Source organism: Spermophilus citellus (genome assembly GCF_964194105.1).
Source record: "Spermophilus citellus genome assembly, chromosome: 8".
Taxonomy (NCBI): Eukaryota; Metazoa; Chordata; class Mammalia; order Rodentia; family Sciuridae; genus Spermophilus; species Spermophilus citellus.
In genome coordinates, this window is record NC_138189.1 from 10,891,871 (window position 1) to 10,913,147 (window position 21,277).

At 32.8% G+C, this 21,277-nt stretch overlaps 1 protein-coding gene across 2 annotated transcripts in view; it reads right to left on the bottom strand.

Annotated features, from left to right (window-relative positions):
- Nucleotides 1-21,277, bottom strand: part of FBXL5 (F-box and leucine rich repeat protein 5) — a 43,508-nt gene that overhangs the window by 18,689 nt on the left and 3,542 nt on the right. Inside the window, exons 2-8 of one of the 2 annotated variants that reach the window (XM_081303506.1) lie at nucleotides 14,008-14,223; nucleotides 11,214-11,309; nucleotides 9,745-9,931; nucleotides 7,628-7,810; nucleotides 4,919-5,044; nucleotides 686-834; nucleotides 37-119 (exon numbers count right to left, since the gene is read on the bottom strand). In XM_081303506.1, coding sequence (XP_081159632.1) covers nucleotides 37-119; nucleotides 686-834; nucleotides 4,919-5,044; nucleotides 7,628-7,810; nucleotides 9,745-9,931; nucleotides 11,214-11,309; nucleotides 14,008-14,223 — 1,040 coding nt within the window. Of the gene's footprint in view, nucleotides 1-36; nucleotides 120-685; nucleotides 835-4,918; nucleotides 5,045-5,501; nucleotides 6,560-7,627; nucleotides 7,811-9,744; nucleotides 9,932-11,213; nucleotides 11,310-14,007; nucleotides 14,224-21,277 lie in introns of those variants that run through there. The other variant, XM_081303507.1, reaches the window with a different exon arrangement.

The following is a 21,277-nucleotide window of genomic DNA, read 5'->3' on the forward strand; positions in this document are numbered from 1 at the left end:
GAATTAATTATATTTAAATATTTTTTTAAAACTCACCTGTCAAATGCAGAATCTGAAATGTCAGTTTGGGTAAGATCCAGATGCTCCAAGTTAGGACAAAGTTCTAAAATCTGCCTAACCTAAAAGGAAAAACATCACTTTGAAAATTTGTACATCTTTAGTTAGATAAGCAACAGATTATTGTTGTTAAATATAATCCAGTGGCTTTCAAATTTATGTGCAAGTAAAAAAACATTACTTGAACAATGCATTACAAATAACATTCTGGGTTCAAATCTCTCAGAATCTATTTTAGAAACTATAAGACTAACCCATAAAATTTACACTTTTAAGAAATACCCAAGGAGATTCTGATGTAGGAAAGTCACATACACACTTTAATAACAACAGTGACTTTCATTTGGCCCTTCTCACCATACCTTACATATTACAGAGAATCATAAAATTAGGTTTCATTGCTTAACAGCTATGAAACAGAATAAAATATTTAATCCTTTCCTAGTCTTAGTTACCTTATATATAATAGGTAGGTAAAGATATCCACACTACAAAGATCATTGTAAGAACTGAAATAATATTAAAGCCTGGGAAGACAATATTTTTCTCCCCTTAAACTCAGGAATAAGCAAACCAAGTTCTATCACTACTTTTCTTAATATCTAAACTAGTGCTAATTTATACATACCATTTTGCTGGAAACTGCAGAACTGTATGCTAATACTAAAGTTTTTACGGAAGTACCAACATATGGAAGAACATTATGAATTAAGCCATGAAGTAAACGTTTTTCCATCTGTGCAATGCTGATAGCAATCGATTCTTCTGCAGACTCTTCTGCAAAATGGATTCAAAAATCAGAACTCAATATACCAATTTTATAATAAGGCTGTTTAAGGACTTACCAAATCATTAAGTATAAAATATTTTGTGCTGTCTTTAAACTCTCTTCTATAAACAATTCCATTTCTAAGCAATGACAAAAGTTTTGAAAAGAATTCTGAATATTGAAACAATAAAAGCTCTCCAAAAGATTAGAATATATGATATCAAAAGAAAAAAATGGCCTACAGTAAACAGCACCATCAGTTATCTACCTTAGTAAAAAGAACAGAGAGCTAAAAGAAATTTGAAACTGAACTCAGTTAGCCTGAACATCTATGAATCAAGCAAAGGAAGGTACCTGAGAATCACTGAATTTGAATATGAACATGGTTTTTGCATTTTTCTTAATAACTTCTGAAAATCTTGGGTGTTTACAACAGGTTACATGACTATAACATCAACCACAACAAAAACCACCAACTCCAATTCTTTGACATAAAGAAAAACATATTTATTACAATAAAAAGAATAAGGTAACAATTTTAAAGCCTCTCAGGATCCTATTATTATGCCTGAAAACCTAGCTGGACTGTTTCCAAAACATGAAACAGTTTAAAAGAACAAGATTTATACTCAGCATTAAAAGAGAATAAAATTATGGCATTTGCAGATAAATGGATGGAGTTGGAGAATATCATGCTAAGCAAAGTAAGCCAATCTCAAAAAACTAAAGGCTGAATGTTCTATAAGTGGATGCTGATCCATAATGTGGGGAGGGGGCATGAGAAGAATGGAGGAACTTTGGATTGGGCAAAGGGGAGGGAGGGAAGAGGAGGGAAGAGGAGGGAAGAGGAGGGAAGGGGAGGGAAGGAGAGGGAAGGGGAGGGAAGGGAAGGGGAGGGGAGGGAGTATGGGGGTAAAAAAGATGGAGGAATTAGAAGGACATCATTACCCTAGGTACATGTATGATTGCACATAGGTGCGATTCTATATCGTGTACAACTAGAGAAATGAAAAGTTGTGCTCCATTCGTGTACAATGAAATGAAATGCATTCTGCTATCATGTAAAATTAATTAGAATAAAAATAAATAAGTTTTTAAAAATAACAAAACTTACTCAAAATAAATGAAGTACAGTAAACAAAAGGACCATAATTCAGAAAATACTGAACTTACTACTACAGTTATAAGATACAGTTATCTTAAATCTCTCCTTTAGCAGACATATATGTAAAATGTAGAAATAAAGATTACTTCAGTGAACCCTATTTATTCTACTACAACTTTACTCTCAAGCCATTCTTTTTTGTGTACTGTTTACTAAAAAAGCAAAAAAGTAGTAAACATCCCATAAGAAACAATAGCTTCTCTGCATGACTAGTATAACACTTAAATTGAAAAGGCACTGAAGTAGATGGGTAGATCCTCAGTTTAGATCGTTTTGTTTTTGATAGGTTCTCATTATGTTGCACAGATTGATCTTGAACTTCTGAACTCAAGAGACCATTCCCTCTCAGCCTTTTGAGTGCTAGAACTACAGGCGTGTACCTCTGCATGCAGCCACAGTTTAGTGGTAAATCCACTAATGAACGAATAGGTATGTTACCTCAGGAAGGCTCAATCCTTTTTTTTTTTTTTTGAATGATTTTATTTATATTTCTGAGTGTTTTACTTTTTTTTTTTTTTTTTTTGGGTGTTGGGATGGAACCCAGAATCTTTTTTTTTTCATAAAACAAATTATTTATTTTATTTTTTTTTATTGGATGTTCACAACATTACAAAGCTCTTGACCAATCATATTTCATACATTAGAATCTAGTGGGTTATGAACTCCCATTTTTACCCCAAATACAGATTGCAGAATCACATCGGTTACACATCACATTTTTACATACTGCCATATTAGTGACTGTTGTATTCTGCTACCTTTCCTATCCTCTACTATCCCCCCTCCCCTCCCCTCCCATCTTCTCTCTCTACCCCATCTACTGTAATTCATTTCCCTCCATGTTTGTTATCCCATTCCCCTCATAAACTCTTATATGTAGTTTTGTATAACAATGAGGGTCTCCCTCCATTTCCATGTGATTTCCCTTTTTTTCTCCCTTTCCCTCCCACCTCATGTCTCTGTTTAATGTTAATCTTTCTTCCTGCTCTTCCTCCCTGTTCTGTTCTTAGTTGCTCTCATTATATCAAAGAAGACATTTGGTATTTGTTTTTTAGGGATTGGCTAGCTTCACTAAGCATAATCTGCTTTAGTGCCATCCATTTCCCTGCAAATTCCGTGATTTTGTCATTTTTTAGTGCTGCGTAATACTCCATGGTGTATAAATGCCACATTTTTTTTTATCCATTCATCTATTGAAGGGCATCTGGGTTGATTCCACAGTCTAGCAATTGTGAATTGTGCTGCTATGAACATCGATGTGGCAGTATCCCTGTAGTGTGCTCTTTTAGTCTTCAGGAAATAGTCCGAGAAGGGCAATAGCTGGGTCAAATGGTGGGAACCCAGAATCTTGCATATGCAAAAGCAAGTACTCCACCCTTGAAACTTCCCCTTGGATATGAAGGAAAAACAGATGATCATCTTTTTATTATGTTTAAGACTGAAACAATTACACTAGTTTGGTAAGGCCTTTAAAATTCTTATCATGGATAGTATGAGCTAATTTTCTTGGAAAGATAAATTAAGTCTTCCTTGAAGTGACTTGTGAGAAAAACCACATCTCCTTCAGATCTTTGCTCAAATTTCTCAAGGGACTTAAATTAATCACTCTTTAAAACTGCCACTTCTTTTCCCTCTTTCAGGCACACTTTCCCTTCTTTATTTTTCTCCATAAAATCTGTCACCTTCTCATATGGTGTATAACTTTATCTTTACTTTACTTTGTCCATTTCCCCTTTCCAATTCTAAGCTCAACAAAACCAAGGGTTTTCTCCATTTTGTTCACTATGATATCCCGTTCACCCCTCACAGGCGAGTGCATCCTCCAATCTAACTGATATTAATACATTTCTTCCTTATGAAGTACCTTCCAACATGCAAAACTATACCAAAGGTAACATCTTCATTTCAAAAAAATAAACTATTTTAGTTGCTGAAATAACAAGTTCTATACTTACTGTTCTTCTTTTCCACATATTTAGTCTTTTACCAGGTCAACTTATTTTTTAAAGTGGGAAGTTTTCATAAATAGAAATTTCCTACAGTTTCACGTTTACCAAGGAAAAGACGACTTCCCATCTGTTATTCTATTTCATCAATATTTTAGTTAATTATCTAAAAATAATACTTATGACAGAATTTAGGTCTTCTACTTCTATACTCCCAAGCAGCATCTCTCTGTACATCTATTGCAGCATCTTTCATTATGTATCACAAATTAAGAATTATACATTCTCAACTCTCTACATGTGAGTTCTTTAAGGGTAGGGAAACACCCTTGTTTACCCTTGAACTTCTCACATGGCTTACTGGATGACTGCACTAGTTTTTATAACATTTTACAACCTACAAAGAAATATCATATGTGGATCTTTTCTTTTTTTTCAGTGCTGGAGACTGAATGCAGTGACTCATGCATGCCTGGCATGCGCTCTACCATTGAGCTACAACCCCAGCCCAGAATTTCCATAGACCTTACTTCTTAATTCTACAATTACTTTATGAGGCAAGTGTTATGACTTTAGAAGTGAATAAACAGACTCAACAGTTTCATGGTTCCCCCCTCTGGGCCACAGATGACTCAATAAATGCTGATGAATAGACTTAATGAAATGGCCCTAAGAAATACATTATAAACTATAAAGCACTATAATGACGGTACTTTATTTCCATATGGAAAACAGACATCCTTTTCTGGCTTTTTTATTTGAATATTTTAAAAAATGGGAAACAACACTATGCATTTTTTAAAAGAACTCCAAATAGAGTAACATTATTATTATTATTACTGTAACTTTAAATTTTAAATAATAGACTAAAAAACAAGTTTCTTTAGAAAACACAAAACACATGACTCTTAACACTTAATAATTATCAAATATACTGTTAGTAAACACTATGTAATAATTTTAATTCCAAATATGGCTTACCAGATTCATCTATATCAGCATCTTCATCCCACTCCTGAAAAGCACGACTTTCATCTTTCCTACTTTTCACCCATTCCTCATCAGGCTCAGTATCAAGTTCAGTAGCAGGACCACTATACCAGTCACCTACTCAATGAATAAATAAGAGGAACATAGAAAGATCAGATCATCTATCATCACAAAAAAATTAACCTATTTTTAATAAAAATCTCTACATTAAAAAAGGTTTTGAGCCTCAGGCAATGAATCATCTATTATTTTAGAAATATTTAATGGGTAAGAAAAATAGACTTAAATAAGCATAAGCTTCAATTTCAAACATACTTAAAATAACTATGAATATATGGGTCCAACTAATTAATTAATTAATAGCTGATATTTTTCCAAATAAATCTTTCTAAAACAATAACAGAACTACAAAAATTTACATAGTCTGCTATACATCTGCTATGTATCTACTCTCTATATAAAAGTTTTTTAATTTTACCTTTAGAAAAATAAGTTTATTGGTAATTATTTTGCTATGAAAAACATTATCAATAGCCTTACATACAATTTTAAAAATCACTGAAAATAACCTAACCTTTGTCTCCTACCATGGCTTCACACTGGCTCCATTACGATGACAGCTAATTAACGAAAGGAAACGCAACTTTCTACCCTGTAGTAAGCAATCAGTGAGCAATTCAGAAGTAGGTGGGAACACAAATGAAAAGGAAAGACTAAGGTAAAGCAAAACTACAAATTTATAGATCCTGGAGAATATAATGTAACCAAATCATAAAACTGTAAAGTGAGAAACAATGCAGAGTTAATTTTCTAACTCTTATATCTGAATTTAGGGTTTTTCAATCTAGACACCACTGACATTTTAAGCTGGGCAATTCTTTGTTGTGGGGGGTTGGTATATGTACTGCAGGGTACTTAGCAGCACTCTGGCCTTTACTAACTAGATGCCAATAAAATATCCAAAGATGGGACAAGCAAAACTGTCCCCAGACATTCAAAATATCCTTTTGAAAGGGGGGGGGGGGGGACATAAAATACCATAAGTAACAAAAGCCATTTTTTTAATCAGAACTTTTGTATAAATATATTAAAACCAGAAAGAAGCATATTTAAAGATTTGGGGGCTGGGTATGTGGCTCAAGCAGTAACGCACTAGCCTGGCATGCGAGGGGCGCTGGGTTCGATCCTCGGCACCACATAAAAAAAATAAAATAAAGATGTTGTGTCCACCAAAAACTAAAAAATAAATATTTAAAAAAAAAATTCTCTCTCTCTCTCAAAAAAAAAAAAAAAAAAAAAAACAAAAGAAAGAATTTGGGTGACTTCATGGAAATTAGCAAAGCATTATCTTATCATATTTGATAACACTGTTATCAAATCATACCTAATTATGTATTTTTCTTAAATATTCTCAATAAAAAAGTTGAACAAAAAAGTATTTGATATATCCATATTTGCCTTTATTAACTTTTTGCTCAATGTCATTATCCTACAATAACTAATTAAAAACACATTCCACATAAAAATAATCCTTATGATTCAAATGTATATGTCAAGATCATTATACTGTCATGTGTAACTAATTAAATAAAACAACAACAACAACAACAATAATAATAATAATTTGAATCATGTAAGTCTACCTAATTCTCCAAATAGCTTCACACAAAAAATATTAAGTATCTAACAACAGATTATTTTTAAAGTTCTACCAGTCGGATATAGTAGCCCACGCCTGTAATTCCAGCTACTCAGCAGGCTGAGGCAGGAGGATTGCGAGTTCGAGGCCAGTCTGGGCAACACAGAGAGATCCTCGTCTCAAAAAAAAAAAGTTCTACATGTTATTGTAACAAATAAACTTTTAAAATAAGACTCACAATTTAAATCAAACAAACTTATATGAAAAATACATACTTCCATACTAAGTCACACAGAGAAAACTATAAAAAATTAATGTGAATTTAGAGGTTAGTTCTCACCTAAAACAAATTACTCTAATTTAGTGACAGAAAATTGTATACATATTTAGTTATATCTGTTCCATGAATGCATTATATGCTTATGAAAAGAAATTTTTCTTTTAGTTATTCATATGTAAAACTTACAATGAAATTAGTTATTAATCTATTGTTTAGAGAACAAAGCATTAACAATTACAAAAAGAAAATAAAAAAGAAAGATATGTTAAAGACAAAAACCGATTCAGCCACTACCAAGACAGCCATAGTGGATAATGGTGCCTTATCTTTAAATTATACAGAATAAATTTAGACTGTTTTTTTTAAAATACTCAATCTGATTACTTAAAGAAGTTCTGAAAATCAAATACATTTAGTTTTAAGTTTTTATTATAAAAACCTCCAAACACAGTCAAATGTAGAAAAATGAATCCCCATATACCCATCACTTATCTTCAACAATTATTAACATTTTGCTCCTGTTTTTTTGCATTCCCTCTCCCAACTATTTTTTCCTATTTATTTCAAAGGAAATGGTAAGACATATAATTTACCCATGAATACTTCAGCAACTAATTTTTCTAAAATGCATGGTGAGAACACATCATTTAACTACAAAATCTACTTTTTGGTCAAGCTTTGAGTTTTCCTGCTTGGCCTTGATTATTAATAGCCATGAGGATTAATCTAGAAAAACAAATGTAAATATTTTTTAAACAAACTAAAAGTCCTATTTACCTACCTCTGGCCCAATGAACAGGGTAAAGATGTTTCCAAAGTGATCCCGTTTTTGCCAGTTGAGACCATTTAGTGCTGACTTGACTGCATCGACATAATTCTTGAGGATTAAGATAACTGAAAATTGACAGCATTACCTCAGGAGGAAGATGGGTTATACCCGTGGAGTGCTGTGACACTTCTGCTTCTGAAATAAAAAAGATAAACTTTAACAGTAAAGGACACAAGAGTAAATGCAGTGAAAAATTACGATCACATTTCTGTAAGTAAAATCCAGTGCCTGAAGTTAAATCCTTCCTGCTTGCATGATGTGAAATGGAAACAATACGTATTAGAGGTAACATGGAGATGTTAAACTTGTTAAGAACCGGTAGGGTTAAACTATCATGGCCCAGATCATACTTCATCAATGGGAGCTACAAAATGAACACAGAACTGACTTCCTTTTTTGTACAAAGGCGTCACAGAAAAAACAATACTCACTTTGTAGCATAGTAGCATCATTTGAAAAAGGAACCAAACAGGTTATGCCGCTTTAAATCAACAAGCAGAGTCAGCCAGATTATGAGATCTCCAAGGCATTTTTAATGACACATGCAAATCTCATGACATTTTTTTTCATGCATATGGCTCCTATTAGTCCTTCCTTGTGTTTTCTCTTTGATTTTTGTATTTCATATAAAAGGTCTATGAAATCTGACTTATTTAACCTATAGGTGCCTTTACCTACTTAAATTAAGTGCTAGCCCAGACTACATAATATAACTATTTCTGATCCTAGCACACATTGATAAGGAATCTTTTGTTAGCAACAACTGCAGAAAGTAAGTCAATGGTTATACAATATTTCCTATAATCTATTATTTCAGTACCAATTTTCTGAAAGAAAGTGAAAATGGGTGTTACAATAAAGAATATAAGATATGAAAGATTTATCACTAAAGTACTATGAAGAATTTTAATACTGTATCTGATTTGCCTTCATAAAGGAATTTAAATATAGAAATGTTATGATCAAATTACTTTAAACTGCCACCTTAAAATGCAAAATATTTTAAAACTAATGCAACTATAATTTGCTTTGAAAGAGTGGGAAAATTAAATGTACTAAGTGTGATGCTTTTAAATCCTGTGTTATAATTACAATTAAACTAGACACAACAAGTCTTAGCTTGGTATCTAAGGCACAAGCTGCATTTCAGAATAAAGCTTACAAGTTTTATGGGTTTAATCATAGCTTAACTTATAAATCATTTTTGTTTCAACATGAATCTTACCTACTTCTTTAAATAAAATGAGACTGAGAGCTCAATGAGGCTGCTCACCATTTCAAAAGAATATCATACTGCATATAGCTGGCCTGGGAAAAGACGAAAATTCAAAATTTGAAGTATGGTATGTGAATTGCTTTTGTACCACTGTAGAGTTGAAAAATCATAAGTTAAACTATGGTAAGTCAGGGGCCATGTGCATAAACATACCAACTTTGAAAATTAATGAAAAAACACAAGGAAAGACAAAAGCACCCACTTTAGTCAATGGAGCTCAAAAGTTAGGTGGTCTGTATATGGTAGTTCTCAACAATTCTGACTGGTCAAAGCATATCTAAATTCATTCAAGAAACCCTATATTGCAAATAGTTATATGTATGTGTATGTATGTGTGTGTGTGTTTGTGTGTGTGTGTGTGTGTATAAAAACATCAACACTAAGTTCTAAAATAGAATTACATTTGTAAATGGAAATAAATGATTTCAACTGACCACAATGCAAGTCTGACTTAAATCATGCCTCAAACAAAATCTACAATTCATAGCAAGACGCCAGTGGCCCTGAACTAGTAAGCTGTTCTTTATTTAAATATACAAATTTCAAGTTGGACATGATGGCTCATGCCCATAATCCCAGCGAGTCAGGAGGCTGAGGCAGAAAGATCAGAAGTTCAAGACCAACCTCGGCAACTAAGCAAGGCCCTAAGCAACTCAGTGAGACCCTGTCTCAAAAAATAAAAAGGGCTGAGAAAAATTAAATAAATAAAAAGGGCTGGGGATGTGGCTCAGTGGTAAAGCCCCTCTAGGTTCGCTCCCCAGTACTAATTAATAAACAAACAAATGAATCTCACCTATGTCTGACTTTTCATCCACAGAATATTTGAAAAACTTCTGTCGCTCTTCAGCTTGATTCCATAAGCTAAGCCCTCTAAGGAGTTCTGCGGTATCCTTCTGAGAGCAATGCTGTGCAATCACTTTCTTTTTAATGTCCTTAAGTTCCTCATAGGTGAAATATTCCATTAACATGGGCTGAAAAACCTAAAACATTCATTCATTAGGAAAAATATTTGGTTTCATTTTACTCTACACCTTTAAAATTATTAATGACTCAAGTGTAGTATTACAATTTTATATTTTAATAAGATAAAAATTTTAGATATTATCACTAAGTCAGTTTATCCCAAAACTGAAAAGAATATCCCCTAAAATATCCTTCTATGGTTTTGTCAGCTAATAAGTCAGACCCTAAATAATTTTAAAACATTAGGACAAGAAGGTTTTCAAACAGGGTCTCTTACTCAAATGAGAATGATACCCTGAATACTAGAATCATAAAAGTCAGAACACTACTGAGACCTTGAGATAGTCAATAATGTTTCAGGACTTTAAAGATGTTTCCTGTAATCATTATTTTAGTTTTCTTTTGTTGTTGTTGTTGTTTTGTGTTTTTTTTTTTTTCCGGTATGTTGGTTTTCTTGCTAATTATGCATGGAGATTTATAGATATATTTATAGAATTATAATTCTCAGACACAGAATCAAGGTTTTCCTTTAGTTCCACTTAGTTTTAACAGGTATCACAGGTTAAAAAGCACTGCTCTAGTAACTCAGTGATTTCAACACTGACTTCATGTTATAATGATTTGGGAAACCTTGAAAAAAGATCCATGCCATGCCTCCCACTTTATTATTTAACTGATCTGGAATGGGCTTAAGATGTAGGTGGGTTTTTATTATTATTATTTTATTATTATTGCTAATTGATTATAAGATGAAACCATACTGATAATCACTACAGTAACTGTAGTTGAAAAAAATAATTACTTTCTTTGTATATTATATTGACATTCATCCCATATTAGAGAAAGAATAGAATATGTTCTGCTGGTTCAATCAATGATATTGTAATAAATGTGTATTAGGCAGAAGATAAATTTAAGACTATCATTTAATTACTAAAGTCTACTACCAAAACAAAACAAAAAACTCTAAAAACTCTTTCTACTTAGCACATAGAAAATACTCAAAAAATTCCAGAATTCTCTAAATGTTCTGCAAAAATATTAAGGTGACACAAAAAATCATCAACGCTTAACACAGTGCCATTTTCACATATGAAAACACATTCTGTAAAAGCAATAGCCTTCATGAGGATTTTAAAACAAATGCATTTTTTCCCCTTGGGAACTAGAAACTTATCAGCTGGAGGCTTCTCTCCATCAACTGGACATATCTTCTTATGTAATATTTTGAAGAAAATATGGTAAAATATTTTTAAAATTTTGTAAATCTAATCTCAATGGAAAAAAAATTACACTTACCTCTTCCTCCTCTTTCATGTGAGGAAGGAAATCTCTTGTAAAAGCCTCCAATCTCTCTTTCAGCTGTTTTGCATAATTTAACTGCTCATATTCATTCTGGAAACAAAAATATTGTATTTCAACAAAAATTCTGCTTCATTATTTACATTGCACCTGATCCCAAGAAGTTAATTCAACATAAAACCTCAAAAAAACAAAGAAACAAGCAAAAAAAAAAAATACAGATAAACAGCACAGTGGCCTCTGTACTTTTATGATCATCACAGGACCTTAGGCCTAGGAGTATAACTCAATGGAAGAGCACCTATCTAGTATGTATGATGTCCTGGGTTCAAACCCCAGCACCACCAAATAAAAAGATTTGAAATTTTTAGTAATGTAATTGATCTCCTATTTCTCTTTAAAAATATCATTTAAAAGTCTAAAAATAACAAGTATCTGCTTAAAACTTCCACTAATTTGATTCTGAAGTTACATAATTTTCACGTTTTGTTTTCTTAAATATATCTACAAGTAGTCCACAAGGACATGGTGGACTTCATCATTGTAGAATACCTTTAAAGTAATCTGACATATTCTCCACTAAAAAATTCAAAATACCTATTATGTTATGCTGACAGAAGCTCATATACATTAGTACCAAAACTTCTAAAGGCAAGAGACTCAGTACATCTTGAAGTGGATCGTTTTAATTTTGGACAACACCAAAAAGTTCTTCCTCTCATGAACTGAGATCCTATCTCCCTGTAACTTAACCACCTATTCTGTATCAGGCCTCTCAAATTACAAAATAATGAAATTTGAAAAATACGAGAATATTTCATCCTTTTTCTTGAGCTAATTCATTCAACTGCTCCCCAATATTTAATTCAATGTCATATTTTCTTGGAATTTTACACATGTTCCTTAAGCTTGTCCACCTGGCTTCCATTTCTACTTACTTGCTCTAACTACTAAATTTGTTTTTCTACACCAGATCACTCTTTTACCCATTAAATCTGCCCAGGCCTCACCTTCCTCCTATAAATGCCCACTTAGATTATATAAACAATTCAAATAGAATCCTCTTCTACTACCCTAGAAAGACAGGCTCAATAATCACTTATCTTCTCTATATCTTTTCTAGCTCCTTATCACTATATTCTATCAGTCCCATTCCCTACATAAATCTGTTCCCTCTTCTCTATTTCCACTAGACACTACTTTAGATAATACATGAGTATGATATAATATTCAGAAAGTACAAAGGACTATTTAATAGAAAAATAAATCTCTCATTACTATTCTGTACCCTATCCAATCTCCCATCTCCCCAATAAGTAGCTACTAAGTATCGTTTCAGAGACTATCAGAATAAATTTTTCTTTTTATAGTATTCTTCCTACTTGAGGCTTCTTTCCCTTCAATCCATCCTCTACCCTGCTGCAAAACAGTCTTTCTAGAACAAAATCTAAGTGATGGACACACGGTAGTTTAAACCTATGCTTCAATGAACCAGAAGGGAAATAAACTAAGATTGAATTTTAAATATCCTACAATACATAAATATAATTAAGATGAAAATTTCTCTATAGTACAATCCTAAACTATACTCAAAAATGCCTTTAATTTCCTGGGCATAGTGTCACATGCCTATAATTACAGCACCTGGAGAGGCTGAGGCTGGAGATCCTAAGTTTGAGGTGAGCCTCAGCAATTTCACAAGGGCCTAGGCAACTTAGTGAGACCCTGTTTCAAAATTTAAAAATAAAAATTAAAAAAAAAAAGAGCTGAGGATATATCTCAAAAGGTAAAGCACTAGTGGGTTCAATCCTCAGTGCCTTTAATTTTATATTATACAACCAACATTATCATATTTAACCACCCTTTTTCCTACAATTAGGAAAATCAAATATAATAAACGTTATAGCCGGCAATTTTTGTTCTTTTGTTTGATGTTTTTGTTGTTGTTATTTGTGGAATTAGGGAGCAAACTCAAAACCTCCCAAATGCTAGCCAAACACTATCCTAAACTACATCCCCAGCACTCAATTTTAAAATAAATGAAATTTATAAAGCTGAAATGTTTATTCATTCTAAGTAACAATTTTCCCTGAGTCACCAGTGCCTGGGTTGATAGCTTTCCTTTAAGAATTTAGCAAATGTTAACAGAATATAACAATTTTATGATAATATTTCACTCAAGAAAACAACTTTAAAACTAAGCAAGGGACATCATTTAAATGTTTTATTAAATAGTAATAAAGTCATAATTGACAGACTCTAATGAAACTTAACCAAGCTCTTCTGAGCCTTCTTCTCAATTAGACCTGACCTTGGACTCTGTCCTTGGCCCTCTTAGTACACCGTTAGTAAAAATCCTGCTTAGTCAGTTTATCAAAACTCTTCTACCCTTGGTATCTGACCACCTCAGTATCTGATCAAATTCCTCATCCCTCTAGCCTCAGTCTCCTACCACCCTGGCCTGCCTTCAGTAAAAATCCTGTAGAATTGACATAGCAAGAATCCTCCTGATCATTTTCCCTCCACTGACCCCCACCTTGCTTCCTGGCTATAAACTCCAACTTATTCTTGTATCTGCAGTTGAGTCAGATCTCTTCCTTACTGCAAGCCCCCACTGCAGTTATCCCTACTGAAAAAGCCTTCATAGCCATCTTTAACAAATGATTAAAAAGGCAGATTATAGTTTTCCTTTAACATCATAGCATTTACTACAAATTGCTAACAGGTTTTGCCAATGACATAACAAAAGATGGCATAAATTTTAAGTTATATACCTATTTTTGCAACTCACCTTAACATTCTTCAGTCCCTTTTCAAAGAGGCTAAGCATCTCAGAAAGTTTATTGTCAGAATGTACATTATAAATGGTCTGGCTGCGTTGTTGAAGCAAACCAATAATGTATTCATTTTCAATCTGTTCATGCATTTTGAACTCCTTGAAAGTAGCATACAAAGACTGCAGAAGAGCACGGAAATCGTTGTTGTTGGAAAAGTTGGTTTTAGAAAGCTAAATAAAAAGTTAAAAAGAAGACATAATAAATACATACAAATATGTAACAATGTACCAATAAAGAATATTCAAATGTGTTCCCATTTACTTTTCACATAAAGATATTTATCTTGCATTTGGTTATATTAAAGTACAAATAAAGGAAATTCATAAATAAATAAGTTATAATGGTAAGATTAAAAAGTATACTAGGCCAGGAAGATGTTGGTTTGCATTCTTTTTTTTTCCCATTTTTTATGGGTGCATTATAGTTGTATACAACAGTGGGATTCATCATTACAAATTCATACATGCACACAAAATAACAATATAATTAGCCAATATCATTCCCCAGTGTTTCCCCTTTTCCTCCCTTTCCTCTACTGGTCTGATTATCATGAGATAACCCCCCACACACCACCTTTCTTTTCCTTTTTCCTCTCCAGCTCCCAAATGGTTTGCAATCTTAAGGATTTGATATTAAAAAAATAATGCACACACAAATCACTTAGTTTCTTTAAAAAGGATCTGACTCAAGCCCTTCCAAACTTAAAATTCCATTATTTTATAATAAACACAGGCAGATACATTATAGAGATGTGGTAAATATTAAGAGAATTACATTAGGAGAATGTGGTAAATATTTTTTTCAATGTTCTTTATGCTACTAAACTTTTGCAATTTAAAAATCAAAACATTTTATTGTAGTTTTTTTAAATTTTAATATCAAGATGAGACTGATCTAAACAAGAATAAAACATTGAACTATTAGAACATTATTAGATAATTTTTCTTTTAATGTCTGTTTCTTCTTGGTGTTAAATGGGAACAAAATACCTGTAGATAATTTTGGGGATTTAAAGAGAGAGAGAGAGAGAGAGAGAGAGAGAGAGAGAGAGAGAGAGAGAGAAAACTGTTTCAAATACTTAACAACTAATTAAGAAATCATCTGCTCATTTAATACATATTATTTTCAAAATGTATGGTATGATAATAGTGTAATGTGGAAACCTAGCTCACCAGAATATGAGTAAAGTAAATCCACTTGAAGGAAAAATACAAATCAATAAAAATATGAAGAAATGCACACATCGTAAGTTTCTTTAATTCTAATATTCAACAAAAAATGTGTATTTAAGATAATTCTAACTTTTTACACTTAGTAGCAAATTAAATTCTAATATTTAAAATATACAAATTATGTTATTCAAAATACATGTATGAAGATGTGAATTTGGTGTCAACATACCTTAAATACAGAGTTATGATAAATTGTGGTATAAAGGTGTATTAAGAATTGTAATGCAAAAATAAATAAAATAAGCGAATTATGAAGAAACTTGCTTCAAGTTAAAATTCAAAGTAACACTCAAACCCTCCATTACCTATATTAAATAATCTACCTTCCACTGTATCAATTCTATTTCAAAATTTATTTTCAATGTGGAAATCTGCCAGATGTTGTGGCACACTCCTTTAATCCAAGTCAACTGGAAGGTGTAAACAGGAGGATCACAAATTGGAGGCAGCCCAATTTAGCAAGACCCTGTTTCAAAATACAAAAAAGAAAAAAGGGCTGGGATGTAGCTTCATGGTACAGTGCCATAGGGGAAGCCTGATCAGGTTCAATACAACAGATAGATAAATGAAAGGAGAAATGCTACTGACCAATAATTGCTAGACTTGCTTTCTAAAATCTGACCTAATATTCCTAAAATGGAGGACCAATCTAAGCTGTTTTATTATCTGTTCTTGACAGGAATTGTGGTCTTAAGTCAGAGCATCAAAAAAGTCAACTCACAAACTCCTAAAGCAAAATTGTTCCATTATACATAACAGAATTAACTAAGTATATTATATAAAAGGCAGTATGGGCTAGGCATTAAGAGTCACCTGTAGCCAGGTGTGGGTGGCACATGCCTATAATCCCAGCAGCTCCAGAGACTGAGGGACTATGCAACTCAGTGAGACCCTGTCTCTAAATAAAATATTAAACGGGGCTGGGGAAGTGGCTCAGTGGTCAAGTGCCCATAAGTTCAATCCCCAGTACCCAGTCCCACCAAAAAAGTCACCTCTAATCCCAATAGCTTGGGAGGCTGAGGAAGGAGAATCAAAAGTTCAGCCAGTCTCAGCAACTTAGTAAGATCCTGCCTCAAAATTAAAAGTCATTTTTAGAGAACCTAGGATCAGATTCCAGTTCTACCATTTATTTAGCTATATAACCCTTATAAATTACTTTTTCTTGTAATGTCAGTTTCTTCTTGGTGTTAGATGGGAACAAAATACCTGTACTTCAAATGGCTGTGTGATACTTAAGTATGAGTTATCATTATTTTGAAAATTAGACATTCATTTTATAAATTCATGCACTTCTTACTCTATTTAAATATTTATTAAGCAGCTATATGAGCCAACAACTGTTCCTGGTACTTGGGATACATGAGTGAACAAAATGAAGATTTCTTAATTTATGGAATTTATAGTCTAGTGAAGGGAAATAATACAATGAATAATTAACCATAATACATAATAAACAGGGGTTGTCAACTTTTTCTGTCAAGGGGCAAAGAGTAAATATTTTACCTTTTTAGGGCAGATATTCTGGTATCAAAAATTTAACTAGGCTACTATAGCACAAAAATACTCAGATAATATGTAAGCAAATGATTATGGGCTATATTTCCATAAAACTTTGTATTAATGGACAATAAAATTAGAAATTCCATATAATTTTCTTTGGTTTTTCAACTAACAATTCAAAGGCAACTTTTAGCTGTTGAGCCATAAAAAAACAACATGCAAGGCAAATTTGGTTAAATCCACTCTGCAGATTTTAAGAATACTAAGAAATGCCACACAAAATTACAACAAAATGCATTAGTAGATAACTGGTGTAATCACTATTGTGTCATTTTACATAAATGAAAATACCTTCAAAAATTTTAATAGTAGAAATATGACATAAATCAGAGCATTAATTGATTTTTAAATGGCAAAAAAATAAATGCACTCACATGAGTTAAGATAAAAAATTTTGCAAAACTTCTCATTAGACTATTGGAAATTCTCTTAGACTTGAAATAGAATAAGGTAAAAACCAGTTTTTAATGCTACAAACTGAGAAGCAAATGGGCATGTAAAATGATTCTTATTATAGGTTCAATTCAGCATAGTGGTTAAAAGAATTAACTCTGGAGCATGATGGTGAACTGATTCTGCCAGCAAGTCACTAAATATCCGTACACCTCAATTTCTTCATCTGAAAAATTGGGTTAATTATATTAACTAACTGACAAGGTTCCTGTGGATGACTTCATAATATATTACTATAGTGTTGATGTTATTCATATTTTAATAATATATTATTATGGATTTACAGATATACTATAATTATCAGTTATTAATATACTAATAGATTCAAAGAGACAGAGGATAACATCAACTAGCCCTATAGGGCTTTTCTGCTATTATTTCTGAATTTGGTCGAAAATAAAAGTATCATTAGAAGTCCTTTAAAAAATTGGTACCACAATTATGGAAAATAGGATGGAAAAAAAAAAATAGAACCACCATATGATCCAGCACTTCTGGGTATATGTCCAAAGAAAATGAAATCAGTATATAAAAGAGATATCTGCACTCCCATGTTCATTAGTGTGTTTTTCACAATTGTCAAGATATACAAACAGGGGCTAGGGCTGTGGCTCAGAGGAAGTGCACTTGCATGGCATGTGTGAGGCACTGGGTTCGATTCTTAGCGCCCCTTATGAATAAATAAAATAAAGGTCTATCAACAACTATTTTAAAAAAAGATACACAACATTAGTGCCTGCCAAAAAATGAACAAATAAAGAAAATGTGATTACACATAGGCATATACATATATACGCACACATGCACACACATACAGCAATTTAGCCATACCCTGCAGCCTGGACGCTGGGTGGTAGAGTGCTTGCCTAGCATGCACAAGGTCCTGGGTTCAATCCCCAGTATCAAAAAAAGAATGCAGGTTTAAAAAAAGGAAACCCTGGCATTTACAAAAGCATGGATGAACCTGGAAGACATTATGCTAAGGGAAATAATCCAGAAACAGAAAAACAAATACTTTAGGATTTCATTTATATGTGGAACTTTTAAAAAAATGGAACCCACAGAAATAGAATGGTGACTGCCAAGGACCATGGGATGGAGAAAATGATAGAGATGTTGGTCAAAGAGCACAAATTTTCAGTTTTAAGGAATAATACTGGGGCTGGGTATATAGCTCAGTTGGTAGAGTGCTTGCTTCACATGCACAAGGCCATGGGTTCAATCCCCAGCACCATTAAAAAAAAAAAAAAGGAATAATACTGTATCATTTACTTGAAATCTGCTGAAAGAGTAAATCTTAAGTATCATCATCCCCCCTACACACACACACACACACACACAGAGTAACTATTTGTGGTTACAGATGTGTTGATAATTTAATTTTGGTAATTATACAATGTATATTCATATAAAATCATTAAGTTGTATACTTTGAATGTCTACAATTTTAATTAATTAATTATGCTTCAATAAAGCTGGAAAAATGATCACCAGATAAAAAATCACATTCTTGAAGGGAAAAAAAGTTTACACAATAGATGGAAGATATATGAGTTTCATTTGTGTTAAATCCTCGACACGTTTGCAGATTTGTGAATAAGTAGGACAAGAAGGAAAAATAACAATAAAAGTCTTTAAAAATACTACCCACGTCAGTTTTTCTCCTCATGAAAAGTGCAAATGTTTTTAACCTGTTACTGAAAATTAGCAGATATAGCAGTTAAAATAATAACCAGAAGACATAATATAACTCTTTAAAAATCTATTCAGGGCTGGGGATGTGGCTCAAGCGGTAGCGCGCTCGCCTGGCATGCGTGCGGCCCGGGTTCGATCCTCAGCACCACATACTAATAAAGATGTTGTGTCCGCCGAAAACTAAAAAATAAATATTAAAAAAAATTCTCTCTCTCTCTCTCTCTCTCCTCTCTCACTCTCTCTTTAAAAAAAAAAAAAATCTATTCATATAAACTTTTTTTCAAATTTCTGTCTCCACAAAGGTATTCATACATATAGACTTGATTGGGAGTTGGAAGGCGACCCTAAATACTAATAATTTCTAGAACATGCTGAGGCCTCTAACAGGCACTATAACACATGTTTTTAAGTATTACTTCTTAAAACAATACTAGAAAGGAAGTATTGTAATCCCCATTTTATAGAATAAAGAACTGAGACTCACAGAAATAATTTATCCCAAATTATACAACTATACAGTAAACAAAACAAGAGATCAGGTCTCTAGGACTTTAATACCTATGTTCTTTCCACAAGAGATGATGCTTGTCCCAATCATAAAGCTATCTTTTCAGATCCAAAGAAGCAAATAGAAGAATATTTACTCTAAAGCAAAAGTTCTCACCACAGGGGTAGTTTTGCCCCACAGGATTATGATAAAGAGCAAGGTCTAGAGATAGTTTTGTCTGTCACCATTGGAGAAATGATGCTGACATCTAGTGGATAAATGCCAGAAATGCAGCCAAAACATCCTACAATGCAGAGGACAACCCCCACACCCACAGTCTGGTCCAGAATGTCAATAGTGCTTCACTTGAGAAATACTGCTCAAGACAAATATTTTTTTCAAACACTGTTTTCAGTGACCTTCAGCATATAATACAGTACAATCCAGATACACAGATATCACAAACAGTTCAAACAGATTTGGGGACATGATATTTCACTAACTTGTGACTGGACTCATATTTACTTTTCCCCTTGTTTAATGCTGTTTCTGACCCTCAAATCAACTTACAATGTACTAGTAGGTCACAGGACATACTATGAAAAACAATGACTTACAGTGATACAACCCTTATATATATGAGACAGAACACATACAATTAACAACAGTAGCAGTCATGTGGTCTCTTCCATATTTTTAAATTTATAACTGTCTCAGGCACTCTACAAATAAAATATAAAACAACCTTGCTTGAAACCAATTCAAGTGTTGTGTCACTTAAAGCCGGTAAATTTGAAAATAGGTATGAAAATATATAATGAAAACCAAAACATTACTACCCAAGTACGTTTTTTACTTTCTGTCTACATGGCCAAACAATGCTTTAATTTATATTTTATGATCAATAAAAACTTTAGTATTAACTGGGGCTGGGGATATAGATCAGTCGGTAAAGTACTTGCCTCACATACACAAAGCCCTGGGTTCAATCCCCAGCACCACAAATAAATAAATAAATAAATAAAGAGAAAAAGAAAAATAACTTTAGTTTTATCGGGTCAAATGTATTCACTGATGGAAAAAATAATGATCCACAGGTTAACTGTTCTGCATAAAATCATAAAGAGTAATAAGCAGCAGAACCAGTGGCATAATGCAGAAGAGTAGGAAAAGACTCTAAGATTAAAATTCAGGCTCTACTAATTACTACCTGAACAGGTTGGATAAGTTATTTTAACCACTAAGACTGTTTCCTCATTTTTAATTGAGGGATAATACTTGTCTTACAGGGTTCTTATGAGGATTAGGAGAAATGACATCAGCATGTAGTAAGAACTCATTAAATTCTCTCTTCCTTCCTCTCCCAGCTCTCAATTCAATATCCACTCCACTAAACCAACCTTCCCAAATGTCAATTGTTTTATGGATATGCAGAAAATTAAGAAAAACTGGTCAAAAAGATATTCATACTATTAAAAAAATAATATATTCATTATTCTGAGTTTCCTTAGAGTTTTTATCATAAAATTTTCTTTTATATACACTACTAAAGTACAGAGCATTTTTAATATACTTACCTGAAAAACTCAGGCATTCCCTAAAGCCTCCACTACTTCCATTTTTATTTTTTTTATTTTTTTAGTATTTATTTTTTAGTTATCGGTGGACACAACATCTTTGTTTGTATATGGTGCTGAGGATCGAACTCAGGCCGCACGCATGCCAGGAGAGTCACATCCCCAGCCCCCCACTTCCATTTTTATAACTGATTTACATATAAGTCTGGGAATCTTGGCA